General features: G+C 38.8%; 1 protein-coding gene across 1 annotated transcript in view; it reads right to left on the bottom strand.

Annotated features, from left to right (window-relative positions):
• LOC109109723 (voltage-dependent calcium channel subunit alpha-2/delta-1-like) overlaps positions 1–17,858 on the bottom strand; it is a 91,345-nt gene that overhangs the window by 66,011 nt on the left and 7,476 nt on the right. The window contains exons 2-3 of the mRNA XM_042775829.1: positions 17,027–17,108; positions 16,703–16,819 (exon numbers count right to left, since the gene is read on the bottom strand). Coding sequence (XP_042631763.1) covers positions 16,703–16,819; positions 17,027–17,108 — 199 coding nt within the window. The remainder of the gene's footprint in view (positions 1–16,702; positions 16,820–17,026; positions 17,109–17,858) is intronic.

The following is a 17,858-nucleotide window of genomic DNA, read 5'->3' on the forward strand; positions in this document are numbered from 1 at the left end:
TGAAGTTGTCAATTATGGTTTACAAGATTTACGTTTTCCACTTTTCCACTTTTACAGCATTAATTAATAATTTATTAACAGCATTCAATAATAATAATAATAATATAATTTTTTTAACACTTGTATAAATGTTGTTTAAATTGTTTTATAAATTACCATTAATTCAAGTAGAACAAACATGATTTCCCAATGAACATGGGTATATTTAGAAGCACAGTTATACTAAAAAGGTATATAAAATACTATAATGCTATAAAAAACTGTTTTTTCTAGAAGTTGATTTACATTAACAGATTGAACCTTATTGTAAAGTGTCACCATTATTTTAAACCAAAGACATCATAGCCCAAATTTTACAATTCAATCAAATCGTGATGGATACCAGTCCTGCCTTGCATTACTTGCCATATTATGGATGTTCAGTGTGTTTTAAATGCTGCTAAATGTTGTCTTTAATGTTCAAGTAATGTTAAATTGTATATTATAGGTAAAACACCAGTTCTACTGTATTGGGGCTGCATGCCACAATTAACACTAAAAGTTCACAAAAAAAAAAAAAACAAAAAAAAAAAAAAAACACTGTTTCGAGGACACACGCTCCATACTTTTCATTTTATGAAAAGTTTCCCGGGAGCTATACAGTGCACAGTTCATTTCCCACGCTCTCAATGCCATGCAGCGTAATCGTATCTGTTCGGTGAGAAGTGTTTGATGCATATGGATGTAGAGGCGTTCAGACAGCTGTGACTCTGTAGCAAACAGAGTGTGCCGAGCATCCATCGCTCTTGCCCTGCCCTCATCAGTGGGCCTCCAGCTACCTTCACAAACATGCCGTTATCGACAGCCCCTCACTAATGAAGAAGCCCATAGGCTAGAGCAAAGAGACAGATATGTCCCTCGAGTCCAACTCGCCTGAAAATCAATGAGCCATTTACAACAGGCTGCATCCTGTGACACCACACACCAATTTACAACCAGGGATATTAAGCCATGTAAAACTTTGACCAATAAATAAATGTATTTGTTCTTAATCAGTATTTTAGTCTAAACAACTTACACCTATAAAATACATAAACAACATCAAAAAAATAAATAAATAAATAATTAAAAAAAAAAATCAAATAAAAAAATTATCAAATAAATTAATAATAATCAAATAATTAAATAATCAAATAAATACTCAATCAAACAAACATATATACACACACACACACACACTTATATATAAGTATATATACCCTTAATATAGACATTTCTTTGAGGAGCAAGACTGTATAATACTTTAATTTTATTTTACATTTATAATACTTTATTTTTATCATGCCCCATTGGCAAATTGTTTTTATTTTTTGTTGAAAGCATAAACCTCTTTAAATTTAAAACAAGTCCTTATTTGGCTTTACTTTATTAAATACATTTAATTATGCTTTAAGGATATTAAGATATTTTACCAGAAAATAAGTCTAAAATACTGATGAAAAAATCAGTGAAGCAGACAAATAAAATAGGAATGAGTATAGTGAATAAAAATAACAAATGAGATCTCTTTAATATCTTGATGTTTTTTCCTGAAATTAAATCTAGAAAATTTGCCCCCTGAGAAAAACACCACCTGCCAAAAAAAAGTCAGTCTGCAAAAGTCAGACATTTTAATATAAACAATTATCATTATAGAGCTATGCCACATTCATTTTATAAAACCATACTCTTGCTATCTATTAACAATGGTCGATTTTTTCTCTCTTTTTTAACTTTTCTATAGTTTTATGATATCATTTCTTCTTGAGTATCTATGAGTGCATCCAACCATGCATCAAGACATGAACAGAAGGGGCTGAGATGTCAAATGACTAAGAATCACAGAAAGAAAGACAGAACGAGTGTCGGTGGTTCAGACCTCAGACAGCATGTGTCTCAAGTGAAGCAGGCCGAGAATGCAAAGCATCCAATTTGGTGCATTGGCCAATAGAAGCGAATCTGGGAGTATTAGAGTAGAGGATTTATGGGGCTGTCTGTGGCCTAACTGAGCTCTAGGGATAGATTCCCTCTTTCCAGTGGCCTTTCACAAAGGCCAGCACACACTGCTGGGCACAATAAAGATGAGCCACCACCGATGGTTATTACTCTGTGACGTGAGTGTGTACTCATTTATCTCATGATTGCAAATCACCACACACACGACCACCCACACACACACACTCTCACTCTCACTCAGACACAACACTATAATTACAGCTCAGACAAATCATGACAAAGTGACCCCAATACAGCATAACACAGTCCATTCAATGATCGCTACTGTGGGATCATTTAAATAATTGAATAGCAAGCATTAAAAGTGAAGTGTGTGATTTTTACTAAGAAATAAATTGCGATATAATTTCTCCCATCCTGATATTATGTGCTGCGACAACTACTGCAAGTAATTTTATACTATAGGTTAACCTGCCTGAAAAGAGTAAACAATGGATATTTACAGTCATTTTGTCATAAAGACAATTAGAATCTACCCAACAATGACATTATGTGCTTGCCAGCTTCCAACTGGTCTTAGTTCAATTGCATTAATTTGCATAATTGATTCTCAATGTGCAACTGTTCAAAAGATCAAGTTGGCAAAGATTTGTTTAATGTTTTAAGGTCTCACCAAGACTGCATTTATTTGATCAAAAATATAGTAAAATTATATATATTTTTTCAAATGTATAGTTCTTGTAAGTTTGTTTTTATAGTTCACCCAAAAATGAAAATTACCCCATGATTTACTCACCCTCAAGCCAAGTGTGCTGTATATGACATTCTTCTTTCAGACGAATACAATCAGAGTTATATGAAATAATATCCAGGATAACCCATGCTTATAATTGGAGTTTATGGTAGCTATCCACTCCCATTATAAAGCATGGCTTATCAGTTTCCTTTTTTTAACATGAGAGTTAGTAAATGATTATAAATTTTTGCATGAACTGTTCCTTTAAGATTGGATAGGAACACACACACACACACACACACACACACACCATCTTTAAATCACTGTTTGCATATTGATAGCAGTTTGAAATCCTTTATACAGGCATCATTCCTTCCATAAACAGCATAAATAAGCATTCCAAGCCTCATAACATGTCAATTAAATGGGAATCTGAGCTGTGAATTAACAACTCCATTAGAGAATGAAGAAAAATAACCAACAAAATATAACGCAGATGTCACTGAGCCGTCTGGGCTTATTAAAAATCCTCGATACACAGCGTGCTTTGATATGAAACTGCTGGTCTCTTGCACAGACATCAGAACGTGATCGTTTCAAGACAACCCCATCTGCCTCTACATTTCACGGAGCTGTGCCACCTTAAGTCACACTATGCTGAGTATATCATCCTGTGCTGTTCAAGACTACGTTCTATGTCAGCCTGTGCTTCGAAAAGAACTGTTGTGTGGCTCCGACGGTTGATTACATGTGTGTAATGCGAGTGAAAGTTCCTCTGGGCTGCTGCCGTTTGATGTGAGGATATTCACAGGAGGACGAAAGGCAGCATCTGCTCCAGACACACAGATTCAGTAATCAAGCACACTTATTACAAGCCACAAACACACACACACAAGGATGCAAGCTGATGTCCCACACACACTCGCACACACATACATAACAAGATGAAACACGAATAAACGAGACTCGATACGACTTCTGTATATAACGCCACTGAAAATAGAGCCAACGACACCAGATAAGTGGTGTCTGACAGACGTTAGATTACATAACCGATATCACAGTCTGGCAGATATGTGTGAAAACATCCAGATTTATGTTGGAGAGCACACATATGCAGTGTTCGATGGTTATTTTCTCATCTTGAGCTCTCCTAAGCAAGAAAAATCAGATCTCATAACTCTATTGTTTCTTCTTGAAACCAATTAGACTAACATCAATTAGACTAGATCAAATTGAGTCTACAAAATAATAATAATAATAATAATAATAATAATAAATGTCAGAGAGGATATTTCAATGTCACAAACAAATTTATCCACAATTTAAAAAGTAAACAATCAAAAGTCATATTGAATATTTCAATTTGAACTTTTCTAGAACAATTATCCAAATATCCAGAAATTATTAATACCAACATTATTTTTACATACCCTCAAATATGTCATGTTCTGTCTATTAAAAGAAATTTTAGAAGAAACATTAAAAGAAAAAGTTACTGGAATAGAAAATACCATTTATATTTTTATTCATTAAATTGATTGCAAATTTGATTGTAAACATTTAACTAAGCATTATAAATTTAACATTATAACATTTAGAATTACAAAAGATTTTAAATAAATGCTATTATTCAAAGAATAATAAAATTGAATGTTTCTTGAGCAGGAAGTCAGCATAATAGAATGATTTCTGAAGGATCATGTGATACTGAAGACTGGAGTAACGATGCTGGAAATTCAGCTTTGCCATCACAGGAACAAAATCACATTTTAAAATATATTAAAATAGAAAACAGTTATTTTAAATTGTAATAATATTTCTGTATTTTGCAGTTGTAGAAAACATAAGACTCTAGTTTTAAAAAACATAAAATTTTTATATTTTAATAATAATTTTGTTATAATAAGGTTGTTTTGTGTTTGTTGTTTTGCTCACGTAGTCTCCATGTGCTCGTTTGGTTGATTGTTGTCACCTGTGTGTTGATTGTCTCGCTCCAGCTGTTCCTCATCTCCACTCAGCTACATATACTCACCCATCTCTCTGTCTGTTGTCAGATCCTCATTCATGTTTCCACTGCTTAGTTGGTTTACCGTCTTCCGTGTTCGTGTGCTGGATTATATTCGTGTTGTCGTCTTCGTGTCAGTGTTCCGGTCTGTTCCTGGTTTCATCCATTGACCGTCTTCACCTTCACCTGCGACTTCACCATCCAGCTCTTCTCACGCCACCGTAGACCTTCGTTTCCATTGCCTACATTCTGGACTCTGATATCAATAAACTTCTTCTGATTGCCTGCAATTGCTTCCTCCTCTTTTACCAGCCGTCACAGTAGGATCTGACCATCATGGAAGCAGCAGGCGATCGCTCCCCATCTCATCTAGAGGAGTTTTTGCAGAGAGCCGTTGATCGCATGGATCGCCAAGACAAGGCGATAGATGAGATGGGTCGAGCTTTCCAAGCAATGGTGACGAAGGTGTCCGAGCTCGCTCTCCAGGCTCAACGACAACAACAACCGCCACCCGCTGCGCCTCCCACACCACCCACACCGCCGATCGTCTCCGGAGGGATTTCCCAGTCCGAACCACGCCTCCCCATCCCTGAGAAATATGCGGGGTGAGCCAAAGTTTTGTCGATCTTTTCTGTCTCATTGTTCTCTGCACTTCGCCCTGCAGCCCCGCACGTTTCACACCGAGGAAATGAAGGTGGCATTCGTCTTGTCACTACTGACGGGGAGGGCTGCCCTCTGGGGGACGGCGGTGTGGGAGAACCAAGACAGCTGCTGTGCCTCGTTCCACGCCCTTTCGGAGGAGATGAGACGGGTCTTCGACCGCTCCGTCGCCGGGAGGGAGGCGGCTAGACTTCTCACGGACCTACGTCAGGGAGACAGGTCCGTAGCCGACTATTCTATTGAGTTCCGCACCCTGGCGGCGGAGTGTAAGTGGAACGAAGAGGCGCAGTGGGATCACTTCCTGCATGGGTTGGCTGACCGCATCCAACAGGAGATCCGCGCCGTCGAGGTCCCCACTTCTCTCAATGGCCTGATCGACCTCACCATCAGAGTAGACAACCGACTCGACCAAGCCGCCAGACGGAGGGGGAGAGCAGTTCTCGCGACCAGACCGGAGGCTCAGCGTCAGCGCTCAGAGGTTGCGGTCAGCCCACCGGGAGATCTTGAACCCATGCAGGTGGGGCGAGCTCGGCTCTCCCGGGAGGAGAGGATCAGGCGGAGATCCCTGGGACTATGTTTATACTGCGGCAGCCAAGAACATCACATTCAGCGCTGTCCGGTAAAAGACCAAGCCCGATAGTAAAACGGAGGCTACTATCGGGTGGGCATCTCTGCCAGGAAGACCTCATCTACATCGACACTCCTTCCGGTGAGTCTACGGTGGTCCACCCACGCACTCGATCATGACGCTTTGTTGGATTCTGGGCAGAGGGTAGTTTCATGGACTGTAAGTTGGCTACTAAACTCAACATTCCTCTCACCTCCCTCAAACACCCCATTGCACCTTTTGCACTCAACGGACACAGACTGCCAGTCATCACACAGACCACTGTACCGGTTTCTCTCATCACATCTGGCAACCATACGGAGGAGATTTCATTTTACATCACGGACTCACCTCAATCCCCCATTGTTCTAGGTCACACCTGGCTCCAGAAACACAACCCCAGGATCAATTGGCGCCTCGGATCTGTGGTTAGCTGGAGCGAGGAGTGTCATTTGTCTTGTCTTTTGTCTGCTGGTGTTAATGTTTCTGAGTCTGTGTTTCAGGGGGAAGCAGTGGATTTGGCTAACGTGCCCGCGGAGTACCACGACCTGAAGGAGGTGTTCAGTAAGTCTCGGGCTGATTCTCTTCCTCCTCATCGTCCCTATGACTGTGCGATAGAGTTATTGCCAGGAACTTCTCCGCCTAAGGGCAAGTTATATTCTTTGTCTATTCCAGAGACGGCGGCCATGGAGAAATATATATCCAGTTTCTCTAGCAAACGGGGTTCATCCGCCCTTCTTCTTCTCCAGCGGGGGCGGGGTTCTTTTTTGTGGGAAAGAAGGACGGATCCTTGCGACCTTGCATTGACTACCGAGGGCTGAACAACATAACGGTAAAGAATACCTATCCTTTGCCGCTTATGTCTTCAGCTTTTGAGAGGTTGCAGGGAGCGTCCGTTTTCACTAAATTGGACTTACGTAATGCTTATCATTTGGTCCGCATCAGGGAGGGGGATGAGTGGAAGACTGCCTTTAACACCCCTAGAGGCCATTTTGAGTACTGCGTGATGCCTTTCGGGCTAACGAACTCGCCGGCAGTCTTCCAAGCACTCGTTAATGACGTGTTGCGAGACATGGTCGATCTGTTCATATATGTTTACCTGGATGACATATTGATTTTTTCTTCGTCTCTCCAGGAACACGTGCAACACGTACGACGAGTGCTTCTGCGGTTGCTAGAGAATGGATTGTTTGTCAAGGCGGAGAAATGCGTTTTTCATGCACAGTCTGTTTCTTTTCTAGGACACATCATTTCGACTGAGGGTGTTCGCATGGATCCTGAGAAGGTTAGCTGGCTGTGGTAAATTGGCCATCCCCAGAGTCTCGCAAGGCCCTGCCGAGATTTCTGGGGTTCGCCAATTTTTACCGGCGTTTCATTCGCAATTTCAGCCAACTAGCCGCTCCTCTGACCGCCTTGACCTCCCCTAGTTTGACGTTCAGGTGGTCAAACGCAGCCGAGGCTGCGTTTGCCAAACTGAAAAGCTGCTTTGTTTCAGCTCCCATTCTCGTCACCCCGGATCGCTCACGTCAATTCATAGTGGAGGTCGACGCGTCAGAGGTGGGGGTAGGAGCAGTGTTGTCCCAACGCGCATCCTCAGACGGAAAGGTGCATCCGTGCGCGTATTATTCTCACCGTTTATCTCCTGCAGAGGTTAATTATGACATTGGCAATCGAGAGTTGTTGGCAGTCAAACTTGCACTGGAAGAATGGCGTCACTGGCTTGAAGGGTCGGGTGTACCTTTCATTGTATGGACGGACCATAAGAATCTCGAATACATTAGAACCGCCAAAAGACTTAACTCCAGGCAGGCTCGGTGGGCATTGTTTTTTCGGTCATTTCGATTTTACACTTTCTTACCGGCCGGGTTCCAAAAACATCAAACCCGATGCTTTATCCCGTCTTTTTGAGCGTTCCGATCGTACTGCTACTCCCGAGCCCATTTTACCGGGGACCATCATTATCTCCGCGCTCAGATGGGAGGTCGAATCGAAGGTGTTGACTGCCTTAGAAGGGGTAACGCCCCCGGCTCGTTGCCCCCAACCGAACCGATTGTTTGTGCCGGAGGGGTTACGGTCAGACGTTCTCCAGTGGGGTCATTGTTCCAGTGTTGCTTGTCACCCAGGGGTTAGTAGAACTAGGTTTCTAATCAAGCAACGATTTTGGTGGCCTGGTATGGCTCGTGACGTCCACGACTTCGTCTTGGCTTGTTCAGTTTTGCGCTATTGGTAAGACTTCCAATCGACCTCCAGATGGGTTACTCTTACCGCTGTCTGTCCCTTCGAGACCCTGGTCCCACATTTCGCTAGATTTCATTACCGCCATCCCGCCCTCTAAGGGCAATACGGTGATTTTAACCGTAGTGGACCGGTTCTCGAAGGCGACTCATTTTATTCCCTTGCCCAAATTACCATCAGCCAAGGAAACAGCGGTAGCTGTCATTGACCACGTCTTCCGTATACATGGCCTTCCGACAGACGTGGTTTCTGACAGGGGTCCCCAATTTGTGTCCAAATTTTGGCGAGAATTTTGTAAGTTGTTAGGAGCGACTGTTAGTCTTTCTTCCGGGTTCCATCCCCAGAGCAATGGTCAAAGCGAGCGAGCCAATCAGGATGTCGAAAGGGTTTTGCGATGTTTGGCTTCCAATAATCCTTCGTCCTGGTGTCAGCAACTCTCAATTGTGGAGTACGCACACAATTCTTTACCAGTGTCATCTACGGGCATGTCTCCATTTAAGTGTAGTTTAGGGTACCAACCACCTAATTTTGTCAGTACGGAATCCGAGGTTTCGGTCCCCTCCGCACACGCACTAGTCCAGAGGTGTCACCGCACCTGGACCAGAGCTCGCAGAGCTCTGCTCCAGGCTAGGTCGCGCACCAAGGCTAAGGCCGATCGCCACCGGTCGAAGCCTCCCCGTTACGTCGTCGGTCAAAGAGTGTGGCTTTCAACCCAGAATATTCAGATGCGTTCCGTTTCGAATAAGCTTGCTCCCAAATTTATTGGCCCGTTTTCTGTTACCAAAATCATTAATCCGGTAACAGTGCGTCTTAGCCTTCCTCCGGCGTACAGGAGGGTTCATCCCGTGTTCCATGTGTCCAAAATTAAACCGGTGATTTTTTTCCCGTCTTAACCCGCCTGCCCCGGTTCCCCCCCCGCCTCGTATCGTTAATGGGGAAACCACATATTTGGTTAATCGTATTCTGGACTCTAGACGGAGGGGACGCGGATTTCAGTACTTGGTGGATTGGGAAGGTTACGGTCCGGAGGAGAGAAGGTGGGTTCCTGCTCGGGACATACTGGATCACCGCCTTATTGATGATTACAATCTACAGGTAAAGCAGGCTGGGAACGTCAGGTGACGTCCTAGGGGAGGGGGTACTGTCACGGTAGGAAATCCATTGTTTCCTCCGTGTCATGTTTTGTGTTTGTTGTTGTACTCACGTAGTCTCCATGTGCTCGTTTGGTTGATTGTTGTCACCTGTGTGTTGATTGTCTCGCTCCAGCTGTTCCTCATCTCCACTCAGCTACATATACTCACCCATCTCTCTGTCTGTTGTCAGATCCTCATTCATGTTTCCACTGCTTAGTTGGTTTACCGTCTTCCGTGTTCGTGTGCTGGATTATATTCGTGTTGTCGTCTTCGTGTCAGTGTTCCGGTCTGTTCCTGGTTTCATCCATTGACCGTCTTCACCTTCACCTGCGACTTCACCATCCAGCTCTTCTCACGCCACCGTAGACCTTCGTTTCCATTGCCTACATTCTGGACTCTGATATCAATAACTTCTTCTGATTGCCTGCAATTGCTTCCTCCTCTTTTACCAGCCGTCACATAAAAAACTTACTGACCCCAAACATTTGAACGGTAGTGTATTCGAGAATGATCAACATGAAATAGCATTTGCAACCCATGTCACTTCCAATTTTCACCATCCTATCAACTTCAAAAGCAAGTTTTTCCCTACTTTTGTTTTTCTCACTGAATATGGGAGTATTCCAATAGCAAAGTTTCTAGTGTTCTTGCGTTAACATTATCCAGTAGGTTATGTCAGCTGAACAGGGGCAGAGCAAAATATTACTTTGATAAAGATCACAAAAAACAATATTTTTGTTCATTTAGAATGCACCCTGTTGAATTATGCACCAGGAACATGTATCAAGAAAGCAAAAAAAAAAAAAAAACTTCAGTTTTGATTTCATGCTGACGTTAAAACTTCCGAGCAGAAAGAGCAACCTTTGAGCAATAAAAGTCTCCTCTTGGGTGGACTTCATGCCATTTGTCTATATAAAAGGACATATTTCGCCCGGAGGTGAGGGATCCCAATTTGAGATGGTGTCAGAAGGATCACACTTTAGCTGTGTTTAATGATCTGACAGAGAACAGGCAGTCTGGGATGTATGCACACGGGACAGAGAAATCATTTCAAGTGTCAAACGAAGACCGTAAGGAAGGAAGATAGAATGTAAAGAGACAATAGCTTTGCCCAAAGCCAAACATGACTAATTACTCTCTTCAATCCTACGTGTACAACTCTCTCCCACATACACATATGATGTTGACTTAATATAAATAATTCAGTTCTTTATTACTTTTCACATGGCTCAAACAGTCACACACAAAAATACATTAATAATTCAGTTTTTGAGAAGATCCACACCCAGCACTCATTATCAAAAAGAAATAACACAGCCAGACTTAATAAACACCAACACAATAACTGGAGGACAAAGGCAGTATAGCTTAGATGTCACCGCTGGCACTGTAATAATCTCAATAAGATTAAACGGGTCAAGAACTGAGTATGATTCATTAACCGGGGTCATATTTCACCAAAAAAGAAAGATATTTTGTCTGGGAAAATGCCATCTATCAAGATTTTCTATGATATTTTGTGGAAAAAAAGAATAACATACCACCATTGATATTGCCGTAATACAACAAAAAGTCATTCTTATTATTGTCATTTGCAAAAATTATTAAATATTGGTATTTCGCACTACAACAAAATATGATATTTTATATATATATATATATATATATATCATATATATATATATATATATATATATATATATATATATATACTGAATATACTAATCTTTTTTATTATGTATAGATATATTTAACTTTTGCTTTTGATTGTGCATTATACATGTATGTACTGTATACATATAAACATATTTACACGTTTTTCCTTTTGGAGGGGGAGCCTTCTTTTTAATTTAGGGTGAAATAATTGTTTTTAAGAGATGCATCCACATATCAGCTCCCGTTTCAGCCTGTTACTTTTTCTTACAACATCATGCTCCTTCTACTAGTAAAAGGGTGGAATTAAACTTCAAACAAATCATTATAAAACAGCTGAACACTGAATGATTCTATGAGATAATTCTCTGATCTAGCTATCCATCTCCCTCTCACAAACCTCTCCTATTGCACAGGGATAACAATGATCTATTCTCAAACAAACGGCTCACATCTATTATTAATAGGAATATGAAGGGGGGTGAATTATTCACTATGATTTTCTGTAGATAACAATTAGGTGAAAAATTACAACTTCCACTGCATAACAAAACGCATATTTACTGGAGTGCCATGCCTAGAAGCAATAATTTCCGCAGTAATTCTGCTTGGTCTCAGTATGATATTCAGCATTGTCTCCTCTGAGATCTGTTAACAGGAAAATATGGACAGAACTGTGAAAATCGGAACAGCCCCCACTACAGATTTGGGAAATGTAAGTCAATTAGGCGGTAAACATTTCACTATCTACTTAGCTGGACCGAACAGACAAATATGTACAGTCTAGAGAAGATAATTAAGCAACCAAAAAAACGTCATCCCACAGATGGAAGAAATGCCTTTTAATTAGGCAGTAAACATTTCAGTAGCTGGGAAAAGTTGAACTGTGGGCGCGAGTGGCAAACAATAACATATGATGGGGCGTCTGGTCTCAGTAATGCATCCGAAATAATTTGAAGTCATGGGAATTATGGGATGTACAGAAGGTGGAGAGGACCCTTCCTGAGCCCAGCATGCGACAGGACCCTGCGGCTCAGTACGGCCACTTAAGAGTGCGACCTGCTGAGCACCAACATGTCCCAGGATGAGTGTAGCCGGCTGGAGGCTGGTTATCTCAGATATGGTGCTGATCAAGGGGAGGAGAGGGCTGTTTAATAATGCATGTCAAAGCAGACAGGATCAAACACAGGGCTGAGACCGGACATGTCTCAGACAACCAAGCCTCGGGATCGATCAACTTACCCCCCTGCACGCACACATACAAATACAGTCACAGCTGAAAATGATGATGGTTGTAACCTGGCTTTGATCCCTGTCTTAGGATTTCAAATATGTGACACCACTAGTGAAAATGATTCATTTTTGCAATTTTCTAATTTAAAACAATGTTGTTGTTTTTTTGCATTATATTATGTTTTATCTATAGTGAAAAATTATTTGTGAAAAAAAATGTTGTTAGTGTTATTATTATTGTTATTGTAATTTTAAATTATTCTAAATGAAAATTAACACAGTATTTCAAAGCTGAGTATATTATTATTTGTTAATAATAATAATAATAATAATAATAATAATAATAATGTATTATTATTATTATTATTATTATTATTATTATTATGGCATTTTAAATAGTTCTAAATGAAAATTAATAGTGTATGTTTAATAATAATATTAATATAAATTCTGAATAATTAAAAATGATAATAATAATAATAAGAAGAAGAATATTAATCATATGAATGTATTATTATTGTTGTAATTTTGTAGTGTTTTTTTAATAATAATATTAATATACATTCAAAATAATTTGCATTAATATAACAAATAATAAGAATAATAAGAATAATACATTTTGTATTAGATTAATCAACATTGTATTACTTTTGATATAGAATAATTTAAAATTAAATAATAATCATAAATCTTTTTAAATTATTATAAATTCAAAAATAATACAACGTCTTACTAATAATAATTTGTTGTTGTTGTTATTATTGTTATGAAAAAGACAAATGCACAGATATTAACTACAGCTATGATTTCCACCTCTCCACACACCAGGAAAAGCCAAAGCTCGCTCCTGGTAAACAGTCACATACCTAACAAATACACTCAACACAACACAACACAACACATGTGAGAGGCTGCGGCTTATTTACGAGCTGCACAACTAGCTCTAGTGGCTGTTGACCTGTGTTGATTAAAAACACACCATAATGAGGAAAAGAGCCATAGACCACATGTGACACACAAACATCCGTTCCCAAGCTTGAAACCAAGCCGCGCAGTGTTTCATCTGCATTATCAAAGCAGATCACAGAAGTTGAAGCTGAGAAGGCTGAGGGTTTGTGTGTGTTTTCAGAATGGTGCAGGGGCTGAGAAAAACTGAAAGACAGATGCTAAAGTAGTCCTTTATTTAGTCAGCTGACGGGAGGAAGCTATGCCTGCGATTAAAATTTTCAATCACAAAAACAAACGGGAAAGGAATGTGTGAAAAAAATTGATTTGCATTTAAAAGAAATAGCAGTGGCTGGGAAGAAGAGAATGAATGGTGTTAAAGTTTTAGCCAAGATTAGATTCTAAGCTTTAGTTCTGTTAACGAAAAGCCTAATCAGAGCTCAAAATCTTGTCAGCTGTGCATGAGAATCAGCACAGAGCCTAACACCATCTTCGTAGTGTAAGGGCGAGTAGAAGGTTAAATAGATGCAAAAGAAAAAAATTGCATCTATGCAAATGAATGCAAAAGACTTATCACAATTCAGTACGCAAAATATAATAAAGTCATCACTGTCAGTTACATTTCCAATGCAAAACATTCTACAGTCAAGGGGAGAAAAAAAAAAAAAAACAAGATTTCTTATCTCCGAACCCTCTTTTAGTGTAAACCTATGGTATGGTTATTATAGTTAACTAATAAAACTAATAAAACTAATAAAAAGTATTTTCTTGTTAAATTAAATCAATCTGAAATAAAATAAAAATATTAGATTAAAAAACTAAATTAAAGAGGTCATATGATGTTGCTAAGAAAACAACATTATTTTGTATATTTGGTGTAATGCAATGTGTTTATACATGAAAACACATTCTTTTCCAAATTGCCGTACATTATTGTTGCTCCTCTATGCCCCGCCTTTCTGAAACGCGTCGATTTTTACAAAGCTCATAATTTTTCTGAAAAGCACAGTGTGCGCTGATTGGCCAGCTATCTAGTGCTTTGTGATTGGCTGAATACTTCAAGCGTATGATGGAAACGTTACGCCACTTACCAGGTTCAGGAAACTTTCCTCCATAAAATATTCAATCGAATATTTGGGTTATACTGTTCTGGAACAGTTTTGTAAATAAATCTTAACCACTGATTTCTAGTTGTGTCCTCGTTTGGAAGGCCAAACAAATGAGTTTGGCTTTCGTAGAGAAACACACAGCATCTCCACGATATGGCGGCCGCGGCAACAATACTACAGCGAGAATCAAAGTTACAGTTGTGTAGATATGTGGGGGCATTTGAACGAGGCGTTTTAGAAGGCTGTGGATGAGCGTTCACTTTTATAAGGAATATCTCTTTGGGTTTGAGTCTTTAATCTTTGCAACTTTACGGATCTTCTGTATGCATAAACAGCAAAGGAAAACATGAAATCGCATCATATGACCCCTTTAAACTAAACTAAATCAAATTAGAAGTTGTTTTGAGCTAATATAGGTTTAAGCTGAATCACTAAAATTACAAACTGGCAATAAGTAACTAAAACTGAACTAAAAAAAAATAATTGATTATACCTAAGTAGTATTTTTTAAAGCACATAAAATTAATAAATGACATTCAAATTAAAACTGAAAAATAAAAAGCTAATTCAGAATATTAATAAAAGTATAATCCAAATAATAGTAAAATAACACTGTTCTATAAGGTTTTTTTTTTCATTTCCGAAACACGAACAACACAGGGTGAGTTACATGCCAAAGTTTAATACTCACCCTTTGCCTTAATGACACCACAAAAAAGAAGTAAAAATATAAATAAAAGCAATCAATACTGTTTACACCAACAGCCCTCATACGCAGCTTAATACAGTAGCAAAACATCTCCTCATTAGTGTCTTAGTAAATGACTTCCTTATGGCATTTCCAAGAAAAAGAATCAATATCCAGTCTTGCAAAACTTCAAATGAAACCATCACTCCATCCGCCTGCTCTAATCTTCCTGTCCGTATACACAAGGCAATAGTGTGACAAATTGTAAGGTAAAAAAAGATTAAATCTATCCTAGTGAAACATTTAAGTCAATGTTCTGGGGAGGCCGAGAGCCGGGGGATGAAAAACAAGAGCACAAGTGTCTTATTGAGACAGATGTGAGTAAAAGAGTGAGGAAATTCCCAAAGGCCTGTCTGTCTGTCACTAAAAGACGAGAGAACACCTGAGTAATGGGCTGAGAAGGACCAGTCCAGACATCCCTCTCCCTCTCCAGCCTCTCTGCAAAGACAACAACATTATTCACACAAACTAATACAATCATCGCCCGACAGCCTTGACCACTACTGAGACTTCCTCTGCATGCTAATGGACCAAAGGATAGACAAACCCCACACACATAAACACAGCAGCCATGCCAAACCCCCTCCAGGTCTGCAGACTGGCATCAGTGAACCAGGGAAAGCCCGACAACATCTGCAGCCGGCGCAGACACCCAGAATCTTTCAAAGGCTGATAACAATTATAACCTGCTGGCATGCATCTTTCTGTGGCTGCGGCGTCCAAAGGATATGCCAGCTGGCGTGTGCACAGACACACATGATGCTTAGATCTGATGCAGGTCAGTACGAACACACATGAGGGTAGATGCAATTTTATTTTGAAACTCAACAAGCTTCCTAAAATTACACCTGCGACCACTGGCTCTTGATTGCATCATGGTTTACAAATTACAGCAAACTATCTGTTTGAATATATATAAAAAATTCAGTATTTTACATATGGGTATATAATATATATATATATATATATATATATATATATATATATATATATATATATATATATATAAACAATTCAGCAACAAAACAAACTTTATTACGGCTTTAAAAAAAAAAAAATTTCATACATTAGAATATGTGTTGTTTAATTTTATTTTTTCTGAGCATAAAATAATGATCATTCATTTTTACCATTAAAAAAAAAATTAAAAAAAATAAAATGTCAATGCAGTTATAGTTCACATAACAAAATACAGAAAAAAATTATATTTATATTTAGAACATATTTTCAATCATTCGCAATAATAATTTATTGTGATCACTTTTTATTTTATTTATTTCAATAAGTATTTTAAGTAAATATTATGCTGAATCTGAAACATTAAAGAAGACTCTTCACTTGCATTCAATATGCTTTGTATTGATATAAAATCACTTTTATATATGTAATTTCATATGGACACCAAAATGGGACATCTCATCTTTTACCCATAAATACACAAACTATTAATCCTATTCAATCATAAATTATTATTACATTTTATATATGTGTATGTGTGTTTGAGAGAGATGAATATTTTATATTCTGTTGTGTATTATGAATCATAGTATGCATTATATGATACACTTTTTAAATGTTCTATATGTTAACACATTTACATGTGTTCTGTATATCATTTGGTGCTTATGCAACAATAAATAAATAAAGCAGGATGGTTTTACCTCTAGAGCTGTGGCTCGCTTCTTCAAAAAATTTTCTATATTCCGTGCCGCTGTTTCCACAAGCTGTGCCGCATTATTTGTTTTCACAGTGAAATAATTCTGATTATCCATAAAGATCTGCCATAACGGAGAGAAAAAGATACTCATTAGGGGCTCTGGTAATGAAGTAACGAGATGATGGTTCACCGGTAATGACTGTTTTGATAATTAAGCAGGCATTACTCTCACTCATGATTTGTTGGGGTGAATAGACATTAAAATACACATACATCAAGATGTATAGGAGAGTGTGTGGTAAAGTGTGAAGGCTATTGGACATCTGACCTGTCTTAGATTATTCCCAGCGCTGGCTGTGTCTGCTAGAGAAACCAGCTCCTGCTGCAGCTGATCTACCCATTCTTTTATCCTGCAAACACAAACATTCATATTAAATATACAGTTGCAATCTAAGTGTATACCTAGAGGAGTCAGAAAATGTGATGGGAAAATAATACAAGTCTTTATGAAGTAACTAAACCACAGTACTGAAGAGAGCTACATACGTGAGTCACATTGAAAGCAATTTGCAGTATGGAAAAGTTACAGCAAATGTGATCTCATGACAGGTGCTTTTCAAATGTACGTTTTAAAAATAGCACGAAGCAGTTACAAACAACTAAATAGTCAGTTAGCACACTGCAAACAAGTAGCCTACTCAAGATGAATAACCTGGTGAATGTACAAAAAACCTGTCCTTCAGAGCAAACACAAAACGCTTAAAAATGAGTTTCCATCAGAAATGGCTTTAGGGATCACTTGTTGTGGTTTTATAAGTGTTATGCTTACTGTGAAGATTGTGTGACCTTACCTGATTGTTTAAACTACACAAATCGCTCATTTATTTGATCAAGATTCCAAGACGTGATACTAAAATTGATCAAGCAAGTCAAAGCAGAGAAATGCTCAATAAACTTGGACATATCAAACATAGCAGATGGAGGACAGGAAAACACGAGGAAAATATGAAAATGGAAACAATCAGAAAACATATGCAAAATGAGAACATTTTGCAAGAACTTCAAAATAAAAGCAAAAAGGGTACAAAAAAATGCATACTGCAAAACCTGCATTCCCTTAAATCTGTAAGTACTTATATTTATATTTCAACCTACAATTC

This window comes from Cyprinus carpio, chromosome A18 (assembly GCF_018340385.1).
Source record: "Cyprinus carpio isolate SPL01 chromosome A18, ASM1834038v1, whole genome shotgun sequence".
Lineage (NCBI taxonomy): Eukaryota > Metazoa > Chordata > Actinopteri > Cypriniformes > Cyprinidae > Cyprinus > Cyprinus carpio.